The sequence below is a fragment of the Cyanistes caeruleus genome, chromosome 15, assembly GCF_971803275.1.
Source record: "Cyanistes caeruleus chromosome 15, bCyaCae1.hap1.1, whole genome shotgun sequence".
Taxonomy (NCBI): domain Eukaryota; kingdom Metazoa; phylum Chordata; class Aves; order Passeriformes; family Paridae; genus Cyanistes; species Cyanistes caeruleus.
The window spans coordinates 6,922,408-6,943,035 of NC_141715.1; the positions used below are offsets into that span (position 1 = coordinate 6,922,408).

The 20,628-nt window shown below is 40.0% G+C and overlaps 1 protein-coding gene across 3 annotated transcripts in view; it reads left to right on the forward strand.

Moving 5' to 3' along the window:
- The window catches only part of RNF130 (ring finger protein 130), a 56,602-nt gene that overhangs the window by 28,770 nt on the left and 7,204 nt on the right, over nt 1-20,628 (forward strand). The window contains exons 4-9 of one of the 3 annotated variants that reach the window (XM_023935970.2): nt 50-121; nt 1,941-2,023; nt 8,540-8,636; nt 9,589-9,793; nt 11,805-11,898; nt 14,836-15,026. In XM_023935970.2, the coding sequence (XP_023791738.1) occupies nt 50-121; nt 1,941-2,023; nt 8,540-8,636; nt 9,589-9,793; nt 11,805-11,898; nt 14,836-14,851 (567 nt within the window). In that variant the 3' untranslated portion in view covers nt 14,852-15,026. Of the gene's footprint in view, nt 1-49; nt 122-1,940; nt 2,024-8,539; nt 8,637-9,588; nt 9,794-11,644; nt 11,773-11,804; nt 11,899-14,835; nt 15,027-20,628 lie in introns of those variants that run through there. The other 2 variants (XM_086851444.1, XM_086851443.1) reach the window with 2 other exon arrangements.

The following is a 20,628-nucleotide window of genomic DNA, read 5'->3' on the forward strand; positions in this document are numbered from 1 at the left end:
GCTTGTTTATCAGGGTTAATTTGTGTTCTCTTCTTTGTCACTTTATTAGCGCCGTCTTGGAGATGCTGCCAAGAAAGCCATTGGTAAATTGACAACCAGGACAGTAAAGAAAGGTGATAAGGTATAATAATAAGATTTCAACATGATAAACTTGAGCATCATGTTTAATTTTCTTCCTGGGAAATCAATCTCCGTTTTTTCTTTCTGTTTCTGATTTATGACTTTGCCTTCCTTGTTGGAGGCTTACTTTGTCCTGTGGCATAATATTTTGTGTAACTGTTAGTTTTGATGTGTGCTGTAAGTCTGTATATTTCAAGGAAGTTTTTCTTGCTTAAATACAATTTGCACTCCTATCTGGCATCTGTGACTGAGGGTGGTTTTGTGTGCTGGCTGACTGGGAGGGTGTCCTGGCATGGGTACACAGGGCTGGCATTGTTTATGTGGAATTCTAAGGCTTAGAACCTTATCATATGTAAGTTCTGTAAAGGAAAAATAAATTTAAAAGACAGGTAATTGAAGATAGTATCTTAAGTAAAATATGACTATTCAGTAACTTAAGGGTGAGCATAAATAGGTATTTCAGTCAAAGGTACTCCAAGAATATTTCTTGCTAGTATACAAACTAAAATATATGGTCTGTTATGTCCTAAGCTTTTTCCTCTTTTTTAAGCAGTATTGCTTATATTTGATTCTGAAAGGAAAAATTAGTCATTTAATCTTGCTTAATTTTTTAGTTTTAATTTTCAAAAGGCAGGGGAATTCTGGCTATGATTTGATTTTTAAAATAGTATTTCTTAAGGCCTTTTTATTGTAATTCCTTTTTTCTTTCTTATTGACACTATCAGCAGTGGGAGATTAGGAAGTGATAGGAAAATTTGCTTCCAGAGAGAAGGCAGAGAAAATGTCGTTCTGTTCTTCCTCTCTCCCTATGTAGTTCTATTTCAGAACAGCCCAAATCTGCACTAAATCTTTTCTGGAATTGGAGAACATAGAAATTAGAGGAGCCTTTCCCTGTAAAACAATGCTGTTGTCTTGACAGCATAAATTCAGAACTGGCAAGTGCTATGTAGGTTGCAGCACAGACAGCGTGGGGAGTACATGCAAGTGAACAGAGTGAGAAAAATGTTTTCTTCCTCAGAGGAGCCATCAGGATTCTCTCTTTGTGCAGCCCTGGCTGGTGCTGACCAGGAGTAGCTGTGGCCTTGCTTTGGTCCCTGTCTTGGTGTCTGGCTTGTAGCTGGTTGGCACTGAAAAGAATAACAAAGTTGAACTAAGAAAGCACAGCCTGTTTTGTGTGACAGGCCCAAACATCTTAAATATGTGTTGTTGATGCCATATCTATATACAAATGAAGTCCCCCCCTTTTCCATTTGGAATTTTAAAATATCATTTTTTCAAAAAATCATAACTTCTGGAAAACAGAAAAGAGAGGAGCTTGTGAGTCAGTGATCCTCATATTCATGTCTCAATAAGAATGATAATTCTGCAAGTAAGCAGCAGACACAAATGTGGGACTATTCTGCACTAAGTAAAATGTGCTTGTTCTGGCTGTGAAAATTAGCCCCAGAATTCTTATTCTGCCAAAACAAACAAACAAAAAACCTGAATAAAACAAATGTTAGCTCTAAGCTGGAGATAAAAAAACAGACATCTAGGAAAATCTCCACTAAATTTTATAATGATTTCACTGAACATTAGAATCATCTTGGACCTTGGTTTATGTACCAAATGATGATTTACCAGCTCCAAGAAAGGGGAGTTTTGCATGTATGAGATGCTTTTCTTGCTTAAGTCATGTTGGAATATAATAATCCAGTCATTGGGTTTATAGCTTAGTTTATAGCCACTTGGCACAGTGCAGTTCATGTGCTAGTCACAAATACTTTGACATTTGTCATAGCCTCAACTCTTGACTTGAATTCTCATTCTATTCATTTTAGGAAACAGACCCAGACTTTGATCATTGTGCTGTCTGCATTGAGAGTTACAAGCAGAACGATGTTGTTCGCATTTTGCCATGCAAGTAAGATAATAAAGTTGCTTTGTTTGGAAACTGTTCTCTTTTGGTGCTCTTTTGCTTCATTTCATGTAATAGGGGCATTGTAATTCACAAATGCATTTGTTGGATGTTTCCAGTCCTAATAACAGCCACTTTATTTTAGATTATGGTGCCAGAAGGTGTGAAGGTGGGTGCTGGCACTGTTAGGACAATGGAGATTAAACAGAATTATATTAAAGATACTGGCAATGGAGCTATTGAGACTGCAGTGAGGTGGAGTGGTGCAGGTTTTAGGACCAAGTGATGGGCAGACTCAAAAAACTTCAATATAATGAGCCAGGTAGAGCTGAAGAATTCTGCACTGTAGATATGCAACAACTGGTTGCCAGTTTCTGAAACTGTGGGGAGTGGAAATGCAGTCTTTGCAACCTTCATACCTCCTGACATTAGTCAGCCACTGTGCTCTCATCTATCTTGGGTCTCTTCAATGCAGTGTGATCTTGGCTTGTGTCTGAAGATTTGTACTTGGTGGTGATACTGCATTAGTGCTTAAAATGTAAGAACTTCTTCCCACTTTTATGGCATTGTGTTGACATTTACAGGTTTTCAGTTTGTTTCCATTCCAATTCCATTCTTGAGTTGTTCTGGGACATTTTATCTTTGAGAGGTGCTTTTAAATGCTTTTCCACCTGGTGGTTGATTTTGATGAATCATATGTTTTGGTAGCATTAAGCATTACCAAGGACATCTTTCCCTTGTGTTCTGAAATGCAAAGCTTTCTCATCCTCTCCAGGCACAAAACACATGTGTAAATTAGGTTGTACAGCAAGATCCAGTAACTTGGCTTGTGCTTGGTACATAAATGGTTCTGCATGATATTCCAGAAGCAGCAAAGTCATGTGTTGGAGTTGATCTCCAGTCAGGCAGCAGCAGCACATAAGAGCTCATTATTGGTCTTTTAAATCCTTCTGCAGGCTGTTCTGAATAGCTTGAATATCTTCTTATGTGCAGGGTATTTCCATCATCATAAAAGGAAAAAAATATTATTTTATATCTTACTGATCAAAATCTGTGTGCATTAGATTTCTGAAGCCAAAAATCTAATTCACTTTACTGTTTTCTGTGTTCCTTACCTCTTGGACAGCAGGAAACAATGACCTGTTTCAGATTCTCAGTGTTGTTTAGCTAAAATACCCTACAACTGATTATTTAGAAACTCTCATTAAAATATCCAGGAATAGAAGAGCTTAGATTGTAAAAATTTAGGAGCTTTTGATCATGTGGATGCGTGTGCATTTCTTTTTTACAATTCAATCAGTTTTACTCAGAGTTGGTATCCTCTTGCCCTGAAAAATGTACTCCCAAGTGTAAAGATTTCAGAGTTACGTCATTTATTGCAATCTCAGGTGAAGCTTGTATAGGTGAGTTAAGCCCTGCTCTTTTGATATGTTATGCAGAAGGTTATTCAGAAACTCGAGGAACGTCTGGAAACTGCACACCAGTTTTGGACCACTGAGATGATTATTTTGTAAACTGCCTCTTAAGAAAGCTTCCCTTGTGTAGTCCTACAGTGAGGCTCAAGGACATGGAATGAAAGGTCACAAGTCCCACTCCTCTGTGCTTTTCTCTTGATACTGAACAAAGGGCAGGAGGTCCTTGCTGGTGAAGAGAGAATGAGTCTTCCCTGATACGAAAACAACTGCTCCCACTGAGCACAAGGCAGAGTTGGGATTAAAAGCCAACTTCCTTAGTTAAACAACTGCCCCTGTGCAAGCAGTGGATATGTTGCTGATTTACACAGATACAATACAGACCATTTAAACAAGGTGATCATTGATTTATTTTTTTAATTAAAAAGAAAAGAAAGAAAAGTCCTTTTTCTTCAGAGACCTTTGTTGAGCCGCAGTCCTGCAGACAGGGAGCTCTGGGCTCTCAGGGATTGCTACAGCTGTTCAGGGAGCTGCTGCAGGTGCACCTGGTTGCCACCTCAGCACAACCTGCCCCAGTGCAGTCTCCCATGTAAAGGAGAGATCAAGGCTCTTGTATAGATCATTTTCTGTTCTGTTTTTCACAGGAATGTAAGGTCAGCGAAGGCTCAGATTACATCCTGCCAAAGGCTGTATGACAACTTTTATGTTCGCTTTCTACTTCTTTTTTCCATCTCACTTTTCATTTGCTGCAGCTCAGCTTTTAAGTTGAGTGCAAAACCATCTAGGCTAGATACAAACAGTGAGATGGATGCTTTCCACAAGACATTTTTATATTTGTAGATGAAAAGCCAACTAGTACCTTCAATGATGGGCCAAATATATTTCATATTCCATGTGAGATTTTTTCAGTCTTCAGTACCTGAGATGCTTCTCCCCAAATCTTATTATGGAGGTTTAACTCCTTTCTACTTCCTCATACTTCAGCCTTCCATTTTAGTGCTGCATGCAATGTTATTTTTTAAAAAAACAAAAAATAAAAAAAACCCACCCAAACAGCACACAGACAATGAAACAAAGCCTGCAAGAGAGTTTCTAAGCCAGATGAGAAAATAAATTGCAAGAAAGCCATGGAGAAAATTACTTGACCAAGAGGAAGCAAATAAAAGTCTAGAAGTTCTTACTGTGCTTGTTGGGGAAGCTGTAATCATTAGACAGTAGGAATCACTGACATGTAACATCTTTGCTGCTTTCATCAATTTAAAAGTAGCCTTTCCCTTTAGTGGTACAGTTTTTCTCTGCAGTTAAGTATGGTCTGTCACACTGTGCTTCAGCAGAGGGATCTGGTCTGGGTAGACACACAGCAGGCAAAATCTGCCAGCAGCTGAGCAAGTTGCACCTAAAATTCTGTAGCAAAACACCACATTTGTTATTGTAAAGTCTTGTGGTGTGTGGGAAATTGTGGCCAATTTAAAAATAAACTAAAGTGAAAGGTGTAGAAATTCAACTGCATTGTTTGCAGTAGTTCATTTTGTGCTTCAGAGAGAGATGTTCAGTACCAGCAGCCTATGGACATAGCTATAGCTTTAGTGCACACAGGGACAAGCTGCCATCTGTTTTAGGTTTCCAAGCTTGAGGAATGTGTCTTTGTGAATGTCATTATGTAAGTGAAAAGTAAGTAGAGGAAGCAAACGAAAGAGGGATCCTAGCAAAAGACAAACCTCATGGACAATTACTTGTTCAGGTAATTTTATTCTACCATCACACCGTTGCATCTAGGGGTTGAACAGGCACTAGGTGAAAAGTGATCAGGAGTGGGTAGTGTGAAGGATTACTGAGAGATAAGGGAAGGGGAGAGCAAAGTGACAGGCTAGAGAAGAGCAGAAAATGACATTGTAAAGGGCAGAAAGATGACCAAGGAAGGAAGGAATTAACAACGTAGAAGAATTAAAAGAGTAGCAAATACTATAAAATAAGTGGCTTTTGAGACAAAGTCTTAATTCCTGTCCTGGTCAAGGAGGAGGAAGTGACAAAAGTGGCTAAACCAGATTTTCAGATTGTTTGATTTTGTGTTGCTGCAAATAGCTGCCTTTTTCTTTTTCAGACCAAATTAACATAGAGTCTTGATGGCATCCTTTCTGCTTCCTGCAGCGCCTTGGTCCCCAGGGCCAGGAGAGCAGCTGCCCCAACAGTAGCCAAAGATCTGTAACAGCAAAGGTTCCTTTGGTGGAATGCTACACTGAGAGCAGGGAAGGGGAGCAAGCTGTAGGGAAACAGCATTTATAAATCATTCTCCTTTTGTGATGTGTGAATTTGGAGGCCTTACGCCACCAAAAGAGATTCCTAACTCAGTTTCTCCCCTATGAAATGCTGCAAAGAAGCTGTGTTGTACAAGAGCTGGTGTTAGGGTGTTTATTATCAGCTGGAGGGCTGCTGGATTGGGTGTGCTGACGGAGTGGAAAAATACCTGCAGGTCACCTGCCTGGAGTTGTGCCCGCATGGGAGACTGTCAGTGCTGCCAGCCTGGCTGCCAGCCCTGCTTCCTCCTGCCTGAGGCTGGGGAAGCTGCAGAGGCTGTGTCACACCTGACTCCCCAGCCTGTGGCTCCTGAGGGAACGTCATCAGCTGTCGTGACCAGGAGCAACTCTAGGAACTCATCACGTTTATGGTCTCAGAATACCAATGACAGAAATAGAAATATGGAGGAGGTTTATGAGAGCAGAAATTGCAAGGGCTTACTTTTTCAGAGTGTGGTTTTAAAATAATTCTTATTTGCTGTTGTCATTGCTGTATAACCGCTTTTTAACTCCTGCAAGCAGAGAAATCCAGACAGAGCCACAATGATGCAATCAGCAAACTTTTTAAGAGGTAGAGAAACTGTGTAAGTAGTAGGAAGATTATGTCTTAATCAATAACCTTTGGAGAATTGCAAATCTTTGAAACACATTAATAAACATCCTTGAAGGTTTAGGAACTAAAAGCAAAGAATTAGGAGGTCACAAAAACAATTGGGCTGTGTATATAAATATATCAAAGTGCTAATTACTTTTTAAAATAACTCATAATATTTAGTGGATGCATGCTGGCATCTATATCAGTCGCCTGCTTCACTTGATCTGAGTGCTTCTACAGCACTGATGAGCCAATAATGATATAATAAAGCTGTTTTCATACTTCTGTGGAGTCTTGATGTCTGCTCTTGCCCAAAATATTATATTTCCAGGTTTGTTCTACTTTAAAAAAACAGAATCCAGAGACTTAAAAGAAAACATAAGCAAATAAAAGTCATAATTCGCCCAACTTTGAAAAATAGCATCTCTGTATGTTTCAGAATATTTCAAGCCATTATGTATCACCCAGAGTTTCTAAATATTGTTTCCTGTAGTTTTGTGAGTAATAAAGGGAATGCATCAAGACTTAATAATAATAATAGAAGTGAGTCTATTTTGGGTGATCATTTGAATAGAGGACATTGTACATACCCTGATTTTTGGGATTGCCATCTTGCTAGAGGACACAGGCCAGCCAGGTGACTAACTGAGATTATTTAAGTTTCTATTCCTGCATTATCTGGAATAGAGATGATCAAAATTCTTTTGCTGCCTGTCCATCTTCTGTTGACTATTTTCCATCCTAATTCTGCCTCTTCAGTTAGTACAGGTGGGACGTACAGCTGTAGCTGCCTAGAATTTCATTATGTTGATGTTCTTTAGTACCTCCATCAGCCTGAGTAGACACAGACAGTAATTATATCCTGTCTTTTGCCATGTTTAACAGTTTCAGGAGGCCTTTTAGGTTGCTTTCCAGAGATTTAAAAGAGAATTATCCGGTAACATGCCTCGTTTGGTCTCTGGTTTTAAAATCCCAAGGAATAGGAAGCAAAGAAGTCCCAGATTCCATACTGAGATTTCTGAGGCACAGAGAGCAAGTATAACCCAAGCAAGGAGGGGACAGAGGGTATCTCAGCTTTATGCTGCCTTGGGGGCACGCATGGCCAACCTCTTCCAGATCCTGCTGATGCCTCAAATAGCAAGACCTGCTTGTTCTGTCCCTGCCCCTTTCCCTGCTGGCTCCAGAGCACAGCTCTTTGCTGACTAAGCAGCCCTTGTAATTGCTGATCTTTGTCATGATCACCAGTCTGTCGTGTTTGGGTGTGCTTGCTCTTTCTGGCTTCTTGCTCTGCAGTCAGCACCACTGGAAATGAAGGATCAAGGCTCTTATCATAGGAATTATCATCAGCAGTTACTCAGACTGGGTTATTACGAATATTTGCTAAAGCTGTATTGGGTAGACAGTCTTATGATACCCATTCCTGCAATGAATATGCTCTGAAAAGCTCTTTGTCTTTTGAAAAGCTACGAGGGCATTTCCTTTACTTCCTTTAGTTTATATACCTTGTTTTGTCTCTGCATAGTCCTTCCTTGTTATACTGGTTTAGATCAATCCCAACACTTACATTTATATTCAATTATGTAACTAAGATTTTGAATGCAATGTAGGAGGCAGTTCAGACTGTTGCCTATTGCAGAGTTCCCTGCTGTGCAAGTAGGAGCCCAATTTGCCTTTCTGTCTCTGAAAGCCCTGTTTGCCTCTCCTTTTATTTTTATGACAACTGTATGAGGATGGACATGTTTTCCTACTTGATATCAAGAAACACTATACAATAAAAGACTTTTCAAAATCAAACAGGAGTGTGTTTGGATTGGTTCCACTGATATGTGAACAAAATCGACTGCTGATGGTTCTGTGCTCATCCTACCGAGTTCGTGGTCAGATGCTGCATCAAAACTGAGACAAGACTGTAGACAAGGTTATGGTGGAAATGGCATTCCCTTGGTTCTTCTACCTTACGTCATCTACTCATATCCACAGTAAAAGGAGGGGAGGGGTGAGGGGGAATGAAAATCTTCAAGTGTTTCCTTCTAATTGGACTGTTAGTAAAGGGTGACAGCAATAAGCAATATTTTTAAATTTATTTTTTAATTACTGCAGTTTCTAAGAATTGTATGTATTTTAAAATAAAAAAAATCAACTATCCAAAAGTTTAAGTAATTTTCATTGTATAAAATAAAATTGTTTGCAAACTATTTATGTGCCTTCTCTGTTCTTCTAGGCACGTGTTCCACAAAGTCTGTGTGGATCCATGGCTCAGTGAGCACTGTACATGTCCAATGTGTAAACTGAACATTTTGAAGGCACTGGGAATTGTGGTAAGTTGCTCGGTTGTGAACTCTTCTTCCTCTCATGTCTGAGACCTAGAATAGGAAGGATAAGTGTAGGGGGGAGAGGGGGAGGGGTGTTCCAGTACCCTTACTCAGAAAATATTTGGGGATTTTTACTAATTTCTTTGGTGCTGATTTGTTGTTTTTTCCTTCTTCCCCTGGTTGGTAGTTGAGAATACACTGTTACATTTACATTTATGGCAATTATCTACTGGAACTATGTTAGATTCTCTGTAATCTTCCTTATTTTCAAGTCCTTTCATCTCTTCCTTGTCAAATATACTCTCTGAATCTCTTGTTCTTGTGGTTTCCTGTAGACAGTCTTAAATTTGCACATTAAAAGCCCCGCCCTAGCCAAGGCCAGTAAGTTTTCCTCAAGCAGCTCATGTCTTACAGGCTCCCCGAGGACTGCTTTCATTGACCAGCTCACAAAGGGATAGCATTGAAACCTCAAAGCAGATTTTTTTTAATCTTTCCTGTGTGAGGAATAAATTACAAAGTGGGAGTGATGCTCTTTTTAGAGTAAGAGAAGAACATATGGAGAGACCGTCTAAAGTGGCTTTTGATTCAAGACAGTGAGAATAATCAGGCCTCCATTTTTAACTGTGTCAGTAGCAAATTTGCACATTTCATAAGAAATAGTAGCAGATATTTTGTGGATGACCTGTTTTTGCAGTTAATAACATCCCTGGATTTTTAGAAGAGGATACAGAATTCAGAGTTTGTCATGGTTGTGGTAAACCATTGTATCTCAATCCTTTTTTTCTACTTCTTCCTTCTCTTCAAGAGGTGGAAGAGTTCATTCATGTGTTTCTCTCCTGTGTGACCTCAGGACAGGCACAGCAGCTGTAAGAAGAGTGTGTGTGTGTGGTTTCAATCAATGTATGGGTGTTACACACAGAACATTCAGCACTGTAACGTGGAGCTGTGTTTTCCCCAGCCCAACATGCCGTGCACAGATAACGTAGCCTTCGACATGGAGAGGCTGACACGGGGGCAGCCGGCGAGCAGGCGCTCGGCGCTCGGAGACTTCGGCACCGACAGCTCCCTCAGCCTGGAGCCCCTGCGCACCTCGGGCATGTCACAGCTGCCACAGGACGGGGAGCTGACACCAAGGTCAGGAGAGATCAACATTGCCGTGACAAGTAAGTGTCCTTTGGCATCCTACGGCTTCCGTGGTGTGTGTGTGTGTGTCCCTCTGTGCTGCAGGGCCCTGGTGATGGATGTCCCTGCAGGGACAAAGGTGACCTCAGTGTCTCTGCAAGAGGCATATGCTCCTTATTGGAACCAATAACTCTAGGTATGACAGTGCCAACACTTCCATTATTAATGGTATATCCATTTAGATCCGCATGCAAAGAACCCTGGATGAACTGAAATGGCACCAAAATAACCTTCCTGAATTCGGTAACCAGCACAAGAAGCTGGATTGCCAAAACTGTTATTTATCCCTTCAGAATACTTTACGTGCAGTAATTTATACAAATATAAATATTTTAGCTGATAGCTATTTCTGCAGACATTTTTTCCCCTGAGAACATTGCTACTGGAATTCTGACGTCACTTAGCAGGTGTTTTTTCTTACAAAATTTGTGAATTAAAGAAGCATTTGATGTACCAACATTTGAGTATTGTCCAAGTGTTTTATAACATCAGAAAACTGTTCTGCATTGCTTGAAACCTCTTATCCATAAGAGCAGCATGGAAAATTTCCACTTACTGGAATTTACCTAGGGTTTTTAATGTACAATAGCACTATAATAAATACAGTATGCATGGAATTGCATCAGTTTTCCATATGCTGTACAGTCTCAACTTGATGTTTGAATGGTTGTTTTTCTGGCTGAATTGCAAAAATATAATCCATGCAGTACAACAGTCTCATTTTCTCATATTTTGTTAATGTGCATCTGTGATCTATATTTTGAACTTAGTGACACTGGTTGCCACTGATACATGTAAACAAGGCAGTTCAACCAATGCAGTAAATGTCTCATTTAAAACAAAAAAAAACAAAAAAAACACCTCATGAAAAATGTACTCCATATCTAGAAATACCCTGATCTGAGATGGGAAAATCCACATGCAAAATCTGGATTCTCCAAAAAGCCAGTAAGTCACTTTGCCATCCAGTGTTCAACCTCTGGGTCACCTTACATTCAGTTGTGTTCAGCAAGAACAGATCCATTGCTGTGCTGCTTCCTTGTCAGGGGTGGAAAACTGTAGTTTTCACTTTTTACTAATTGCCTTTCAGAGGGAGTTTTTTACTGTCTGTTCCCAGCTGTAGTGCTGCTTGTGCACAGATGGGATGTCAGGGTAAAACAAGAAATAACCATCAACGGTTCATTCTGACAATGTTTATAAAGTAAAGCTTTAGAAAGGGCTCTTGAAATGTTTGTATTTTATGGATGACACATGCATTCTTTGATGCATGAGAATTAAACCAAAAGCTGTATTCAACAACAGTGTTTGTATTCTGAACTGTTACTGTATGCCAAGTTGGTCCTGTGGAGAATTTTGAATAGTGAACATTCTTTAATAGATTTCTTTGTATTACTTTTTATTTAATATGTGTGTGTGTGTGTGTGTGTGTGTGTGTGTCTACCCTAGTATTGAAATTATTTTTCCATGGGTATATCTATCTATTTTGTAGGAAACTCTAGTTGTGTTTTACTGTTGAGAAATCTATCTTGATTTTTGTTGGGTTTTAAATAACACTGTAACATAAATTCAGGAGGGAAGGGGCAAAGGCAGTTGAAGTATCACAGTACTTTGGGTATGCTTATGTGAAAGAGCTGCAACTCACCAAACCTAACCCAACCAGACAGTCATCTTTCTGACTTGGGGGTGGACAGAGTTTCCATTACATTTTCCCTTGATCCTGCATTTTACACTGTTAAGTAACTTTTCTTTATCACTAACCCTTGGGCTCAGCCAGGAAATACTGTTTGTGCCATGCTTTTTTTCTGCACCTCTCTCCACTTCTTCTCTGCTAGCTTTCTCCCGTCAGTAACTCTGTGGCTTAACCTCCTTCTGCTTCACCTCCTGGGGCCAGTCATGGCTTAGAAGCCTCTTGCCTTCCGCCAGTGGTGTTTGAGGGAAATATTGGCATCGCTTTCTCCCACGAGTGATTTCCTCCCTTTCCTTTGTCAACAGAAGAATGGTTTATTATTGCCAGTTTTGGCCTCCTCAGTGCCCTTACACTCTGCTACATGATCATCAAAGCCACAGCTAGCTTGAATGCTAATGAGTAAGTAAATACTCAGATGATTCTGTGAATTTCTGGTGGGTGTGTGTCATGGACAACATTGGGAATAAATATCAATAGAAGGGGGAATATGTAGTTTTCAATGAATCAAAATAACTTCCTGCTTTTTTCAAATGTGAGTGTCTCTGTTAACAGCAAGTTTCAGGGTTACATGTAGAGTCCCTCTTAATTTATATTTAGCTGTGTTGTTTGAGGAAACCTCTTTGCTAAGTGGAGACATGAAAAGGGGGAAACAGGGAATATTTATGGTGAGTTTTTGATCAATGTTCTAGGTAAACATTAGATTTCTGCCATTTAATTCCTATGTTCAAAATTCACCTGCCAGAGCCAAAACCTATTGCCAGCAGTTACCTGTGGCCATTTTCACCTCAGTTTTATAAAAAATAATCCTCTATTCCTAGTTGGCACACTTTCAGCTAAGGAGGAGAAAAAGGGTGTTTAAGCAGAAAATTACCTTTTTCCTCTTAGGTGATGGAAAGATGAAAGCAATGGATGCAGTACTGTTTCTTCAGTCTTAAATGAAGGCATGCTTGCTTCCATGCTTTCTTAACCTATATCGAAACCTCCAGCCTCCCTTCAGGCAGGACGGACAATAAATTATCCTAGTAAATGATTTTCAGTCTTTTTTTTATAATTCTGTGTGTGAGCAAGTATAAATCTATTCTGCAGATCTATTAACTAGGTCCATCTAGTTATTTTCATGTAGGTGTACAGAATATCTGGGCTCAGGATAAAAGTTTAATCTTAATTTAGTTATTTATTTGGGAAGGCAAAGTGTCAACATCTTTCTTTGTCTCTGAACATCTTGATACAGCTGAGTTTCCATTAAAGTGGAATCTGATCTCTCTACCAGAAGGGGTGTGAGATCCAAAGAAATTCAACTGGGAAATGGAGCTTTATAAACATTTTCTTGGGTTTTTTTTTTCTTTGAGATAAGGGGGGTTGGATTTGTCTTTTCTTTTCTTTTCTTTTCTTTTCTTTTCTTTTCTTTTCTTTTCTTTTCTTTTCTTTTCTTTTCTTTTCTTTTCTTTTCTTTTCTTTTCTTTTCTTTTCTTTTCTTTTCTTTTCTTTTCTTTTCTTTTCTTTTCTTTTCTTTTCTTTTCTTTTCTTTTCTTTTCTTTTCTTTTCTTTTCTTTTCTTTTTCCTCAATAACATGGAAACATGTCTAATAGTCTCCAGTGTAAAATTTTAAACAATCTCAAGCTAATGATCTTCAGTAGGGTCCATAATACTGGTCATCAGGGATATTTACTTATCACTAATTTGCAAATCTTCCTCCTCTTTTCATATGCTGATTCCAAAAGGGCTTCAGGAAGAAAACTTTTAGAACTTCAAATAGTCCTATCAAGTGTACTGATTTTTTTTCCATTTGTCAAAATCTTGAAGTTGCAGCCATCAGTCAGTAACTTGGCAGCATAGCTGTAACTGAACATAGTTAATCTTTAACCTGCCTGGAAAAGTAGATTGAGAAAGCATGGGGCAAGGAGCTGCAGAACAGGAATGTCTGCATTGCTGGGCACTTGCACATCATTGGGAAGGAGGAGGAGCTGGAGCCCATGAAGTCTCATCCAGATGTGGGCACTGATAGCAGCTGCATTTCTGCCTTGCAACTCTTGTTTTTGCTGCTCAGTGGGATCTGGGACTGTTTTTACTGCAAGGACAAGCTGCTGCACATTGGCAGGGACTTCAGGCCTCCAGCAAAGTGTTTTCACAGTGATGTTCCCTCAATACAAACAAAGGATGTGCTGATACAAGGAGAGCTCCTTTTCTGAGTGATAGGAATTGAAATGCAAACACATCAAGTGTGTGCTTGAGACAGACTTGAGAAAACTCACAACCCAGAAACCAGAGCTTCAAAAATCACTTATTTGGGGAACTGTGATTCTTGGCTGTGGCCTTTAACCTCAGCAGCTCTTCATCTGAATCCTTTGGGATCTGAGCAGCCTGCACAAGTGCTCCTGGGTTCTACTACTCATTTTAGACACTTCAAAATGACACTAATGCTAAGATTTAATGTTTCACTGACACCTTCCCAGTGCCAGACAAAGAATTTTGTGTGCTGAATATCATGCCAGATATATGGCAGCTCCTTCTCATTGCTTTTTCTATTAAACAGCATACCTGCTTTTTATGCTGCTCTCCATGTGAAAAGCAATGTTGGCATGCCCTGCCTTTCTTAAGGTAGTGTTTCAAGAGGAGTCTGAGGGGATTTTCTTACTGAAAAACAACAGTAGGAAGAATGAGACCATGTAATATACTGATACAAGTAAAAGACTTGAAATTCTGCTTTAAAACTCACCTAATAACGTATCCTGTACCTTTTTTTTTTTTTTTTTTGCTATGTCCCTCTCACAGCTTACACGTAGTTATTTAGGGCAATAGTTCTGGAGTTGTAAGTACATACATATTTAGCTGTGTATATGTATGTTTGTGTGTATGCATAAATACACACACATGCATTTTTAAATAGTTGTGATAAAAGTAAACATTGTCTAAGTGATAAAATAAGGAACCAGCTGCTTTCTCTTGGTCTCAAAATAACCTTGCAGTACTGGTATAAAAAGTTTTAGGCAGTGTTTGAAATGAGCAGAAGCAGCACAATTTGCCTTGCTTCCTAGGGAACAGTCAGAAATTACTGTGTAAGTGTAGGTTTAAGCCCAAAAAGCCCAAATATTGGATAGCACCACTTAGAGAAAGTTTTCAGTAGCAGATGGAGTATCCTCAAAAGCTTAGAAGTGCTCAAACCTCTGGCTGTCCTGTAGGAATGATGTGACACATACAGACATCTCTTAATGCTCTGGCTTTATATAATTAGTCATTTTTCACTAACTTACTTTTACAGGATTTTTTTTTTTAATTTCATATTGGCAATATTAACTTTAACATAAATATTTTGTTGCTTTTTTTTCTGCCCTGCAGAGCAGAATGCTATTGAAGAAACGCTTTCCGGCCGATTGCCTTGGAGAGAGACACCTATTTTTATGCATCATTTATCGATCATGCAGCACAAGCAATTATTTAGTACATTCTATTTTTTCATAAAATTTGCTGATGCCAAAGCTTTGTATTAAAGAAAAAGTGAAGAAATAAAAAAAACTTTAATTATGAAATGTTACTCTGAGAATTTTATTTTTCTTGGGCTTTCTGTGTTAGTACTCAAGACTGAGAGCATTCTGTAAATTTTACAAGCTGCTTTATTTCCTTTGAATTATTTTGTCTTTGCAGATCTCTATTATTCTCCATTCATTTGGGACACAAGCTAAGTAGTGGAAATGTCATGCAGTGCCCTTGTTATGATGCTACTCAAGTGACTTAACTGCAGTGAAGTGACTAAAAAATGTTGTTAGCAATCATTTCACATCAACTTGTTCGGGGAAAAAAGCTGGGTCAAGCTGTCAATTCTGCTATAATGGACTTACCTCAATTCCAGCTGAGAATTAATTTGAAATAAGAACATTTTCTCAGTTTCCCTTCCTGTAACTCTCCCAGTCACCCTGGGAGCACTGCAGTATGATTTTTGCGGCCAGGCATTGCTGGAGATTTGCAGTGCTGTCCTCTCAAAATACAAATTAAAAACCGTTTCTGTCTCTTACTTTCACCCCACCCTCCTTTTGATAAAAGTGAAGCTGCTCTAAACGGTTTCTTCCTTCCTAATAACAAGTGAAAACACAGCATTTCCCCCCACTGCCATGTGTGAAGACTCCTCTCACATCAGTGGTGGGGATTAGTTTTGGTTCAAATTCAGATCATGGAAGATTGATAACCCACTTTAATGTAGAAACTGTGTGCAAGCATGTCCTTTCTTGCTATGGCTTCTGTACTGGTGAAGAGACACAGGGAAAACATCTTCCCCTCTCTGTCCTCACTCCAGCTATTTCATGCAAGTTATGCAAGCCCTGTGTGAGTAATTTCACAACAGTCAGTTAAAGCACATGGGCCTGAGTCGCTGCCAAATGCTAATGCTTGATTTAACGAGATGGGTAAATGAAGGTAACAAGTTGGGAAGGAAAAAGTAATTGACAGAAGTTAAAAACTATTCTGTGTTTGTTTTTGTTGTTCTCGGATCAAGATGTAGAAAGTGAATACTTTTTAATTTAATTAAATGAACAGAGAGAAGCAATTTTGCTGTGAGATTTAATTTTTTTATGTACTGGGAATTAGAGGATTTAATTTAATTTTATTTTTATGTATAGGCACTTTTAGAATTTAGGAACACAGCCAGATGCTACATTAAAATAGTTTCTTAATTCTTATTTGTCCATCATGCTTCAGCTGAGAAGGCAGCTTTTATAATAAGCAGTGAAGAATGTGATAGCTTTAGTGCATTTAATAGAATACTTCTTCAATGTGTCCTTGTGAAATTCTGAAAGAAATATGGAAACAAATCAATAGAGCAGTAAGTGCATTTTGAAAGACTGGAAAACCCCATTGGACTTAGTCTTGAGAAGAAAAAAAACCCTCTAACATTCTGTGTTTGAAAGCTGTGTGCTTGTAACGTTCAGCATGTGTCAACTGAGTGTTGTTGCCAAAAATGGAGGAATGTGGTTAGAGCATGATTTAGGGAACAAGCTATGATACATGTTTTTTTTCACCCATCTCTCAACAGCAGTTGTAAACGGATAAGTTTGTGCTTGTCTCCTGAAACAAAATTCTGTAAGTGCTATTTAAGGCTGTTGGGCAGGGACTGTGTGAGCAGTGCAGTGACCCAGATGCAAAAGGCACCATAATAGTTCTAGTTCATGTTTCTTCTTCCAAACAGCAGCAGAAGGAAAAGTTGAGTGATATTTGGAACAAAAGGGTTGACAGGACTTTTTAGTGCATTTCCCTCCATGGAAGATTTAAATAACTCAGTATCATCTTTTCTAGTTTTTCTTTTGAGCCTCTAACAATTGTCTCAACAAGGTATTAATAATGATACAACTTTTGTTAGGTTACTTAGAGATCAAGCAATCAGTGCATGTTAATCTGTAATGAAATAAATACATTCAAAGATGGGACTCTACATCATCCCAGATGCTCTTTTTTTTGTTTACTCTGGATAGACAGAAGGAAATCCCCAAAGCTTTACATAGACTCACAGAACCACTTAGGTTGGAAAAGCCCTCTAAGATCAAATCCAGCCATTAACCCAGCACTGCCAAGCCCACCACTAAACCATGTCCCCAAGTGCCACATCTGTATCTTTTAAATACCTTGATCCTGGCCTATCCAGTTGCGTCTGTGGAACCTTCCTGCCCTCCAGAAGATCAACCCAACTTGGTGTTGGCTGCAAGCTGACTGAGGGTGCACTCAATCCCCTCATCATTGATGAAGACATCAAACAGAGCTGGCCCCAGTTCTAAGCCCTGTGGATGTAACTCCATTCCCCATCACTCTCTGGGCTGAGCCATCCAGCCTCTTCTTAACCCATGTATGGTGCACCTGTCCAAGCCAGTTTACAAAAGAATGTTCTTGGACATGGTGTCAAACTCTACCAAAGGACAGGTAGACACATCCACAGCCTTTCCTTCATCCACTAACTAGGTCACCTTGTCACAGAAGACCAGGTTGGTCAAGAGGACCTGCTTTTCCTAAACCCACACTGGCTGGGTCTGATCCCCTGCTTGTCCTGGATATGCCATGTGATGGCACTAAAATGATCTGTTCCATGGCCTTCCATGGCACTGAGGTCAGATTGACAGGCCTGCAGTTGCCCAGATCCCTCTTCCAGCCCTTCTTGTAGCTGAGTGCCACGTTTGCTGACCTCCAGTCAGCAGGGACTTCCCCAGGTAGCTGGGACTGCTGGTAAGTCATGGGAAGTGGCTCTGTGAGCACCACAGGACAACCCAAACGAGTCTCCTTCCTTGCCTGTCCCTTCTGAAGAGTTTTCAGCCATCTGTTGCAGCACTCCAGTCATCCCACCATGCACATTCCATTGTCTGCATAACGGAAACCATGTCTTTCTGGGTCTTTTGAGGAAGCCCATCCCTACTTTACAAGGCTGTAAATCAACAGTCAGCAATGGGTGCAAAACTCTGGCGTGCCCCAGCCTCTCTCTGACTTGACCTCTTTTATCTGAAGGAGCCATTTGAGGTGTGACTGTTCATGCATACAGAAAGCAGCTGCTTTAAAGTCTTCCTGCTAACCTGGCTTTGAGGAAAGGGTGCTTTATGAAATAGTTCCACTCTTGTTCCTCACTTGAGAAGGTGTGTAAAACAGATTAAGGTAGGGAGTGCTCTGATCAGATTTCCACAGTCAGAAGTCTTTGCTGGAGAAGCTGTGGAAGGGATTGCTTGTGCAGCTTGTGGCAGAAGACAGCCCAGATTAAAGACTAAGGGCATTAGGATACTTTCAGATGGAAAGGAAACACCAGGTGATACTTAATCCTGGTGCACCTGCAGTGCTGTGTCTCTTGAGTTTTTTGCCATAGTGTTATCCTCACTTTGGTGGCATCCTATGGTAGGTATAAAGATCAATTCTAGGGTAGTATGTTTATTTCCACACTCAATGCAAGTTATCTGAAAACTTCTCTTAAAACATATGATGAAGAATAGTGGCAGAGAGCACTGAAGGATTCCTTTTCATGTATTAAAACTGCATGCAGCCTTCCCATTTGTTTTCTGTACCTAAGGGATAAATCTTGGTCTTTCTTGGTAAGTGCAAAATAGGAAGAACAGATTCATAAGCTGAATTTGGAACTGCGGATGTTTTTACTTGTCCTTAAAATACATTTATTCAGTAAATTTATCAGCTGGACTGATGCCACATTTTCAAATAAACAGTAGCAATTTTCTGCATTAAGAGGAAGGTGGCTGGGTCACTATGCCCTGCTGCTCCAGCCATAAGCTGTGGGCAATGCTCCTGACCCGGTTAATGGAGCACCTGAAGATTGAGTGGTGGAAAACACTGAGCAGTAGCTGGATTCTCAGCTCTGGGCTGGCTGCGCTGGATGGGAGAGGAGACACTCAGGAAAAGAATGAACGATGTGTCTCCAAAGTGGCACGGAAGCCAAGAGATGTCTATCTGTATGGAAACATGCAGCCTTCCTGGAAGTGGGTGGCTTAAATTTCCTTTGCCAAGAAGGACAAAAACAGCACAGTAAAGGATGTTAGAAGTGTTAGATATGCACTGCCTATTTCCAGATTAATACAAAATACTTGTCAGATGACCTGTCTGCCTGTTGATTAAATCTCTCCCTCCAACCTGCTAGAGTGGAAGTCTGGGTGCACACAGAGGATATGACAGCCTAGGCTGTCTGCTTCCTAATCCCATGTTTGACTTCTGTGTAATAAAAACAAAAGCAGCACCAAGGTTTTAGAATCCCTTTGGTTTGTTTGAGCATTAGTTGTGTGTAACATTGCAGCAGGTGGAGGAAGGGGAGATGAAATATCCAATATTCATGGCTTATTTCAGCTGCTAAATAAGACTTGCTTATCAAAAAGTAAATGATCCTGGCCCATAACACAATCCTGAAATCAGTTTTATCTGGTATAATTTCAAAGCAGTTTCAGGGTTTGGGGTTTTTTTTGCTTGAATCATAGAATCATCAAAGTTGGAAAACACCTCTAAGGTCATCGAGTCCAGCTGTTGGAGACAGACCATGATAATCTGGAAGTCACAGTTCCAGCTTTATGTTTCCTTAAACACTTAGCATTTATTTGTTTGTTTGTTTGTTTGCTTGCTTTTATTTCAAGCATTGCCCAGTTTTAGGAACCTGTAATTTTGTGGGACAGTTCAGATCCAGAAAATGGGTGTTTATCATTCCCCACCAACTGCTTCTGGAAGTATATCCCAAGACAGCCCACTTGTTCCAAATACCCAGATACATACTCCTGGCAGAGTCAACAATCCACTCCTGTGCAATGTAACCACTAATTTCACTCTTCTTTCAGTTAACTGCAAAATCAAAAAATAATTTGCTTATGACAACTTCCCATTCTCACTGCAAATGGTGGAATGAGTTTTACTTGTGAAAGAGCAGCAGATCCATTGCCCAGCTCAATTTTCCTGCTGGGCACTTTTTTGCAAGGATTTGACCTAGGCACACAAAGTCTGTTTTTTGGGTTAGTGGGAAGGGAGAAAAGGTGTTTTGGACAGTAGCAGCTGAATTCTTCTTATGTCTTCTGTAAGGTCTTTATTTCAGAACGAGGTAAGCTGGGCTCAGAATTTGGCAAAGAAAGGGGGTTTTAAGCAGCTAAAATCTGCCAGGGCTAAAACTACAATTCCCAAAGCATCCTGCTTCACTGATGCCTGAAACTGGAGGCACCTTTGTTTGTTGAATGCCTTTTTGATGAACTTGGAAGCTTTTCAGTTGCCTCCAGTTTGGCTCATGTAGCTGCCTGGAGTATTACTGTAATCTAAGCAGCCTTGCTCCCAGCTAATCCCCCCTGGGATCGAGAAACCAGTTAATGAAGCGTTTTGGCCAAGGGCCTGATCTGATGATAGATGCTTTCAGAGAGAATCATTTGTACGGCAGAAGGGCTGGGCTCCTTGCAAAAACACATCTGTGGATTCAGAGAGCCACAGGAATGCCAGGCCACCGAGGAGAAAAAATGGACTTCATTCCCCAGTTTAACAACAGCCACATGGTGCTTCTTTTGGGTATTGCCAGTGTTGGAAAAGAGGATTGGATCTCCTTGGTTATATGTAAGGAAATCCATAGGTGGCTGTTTCTAGAAGGTGACACGTGGATGGAGTTTGCTGAGCTCTGGAGGAGGTCAGGCTTTCAGCAGC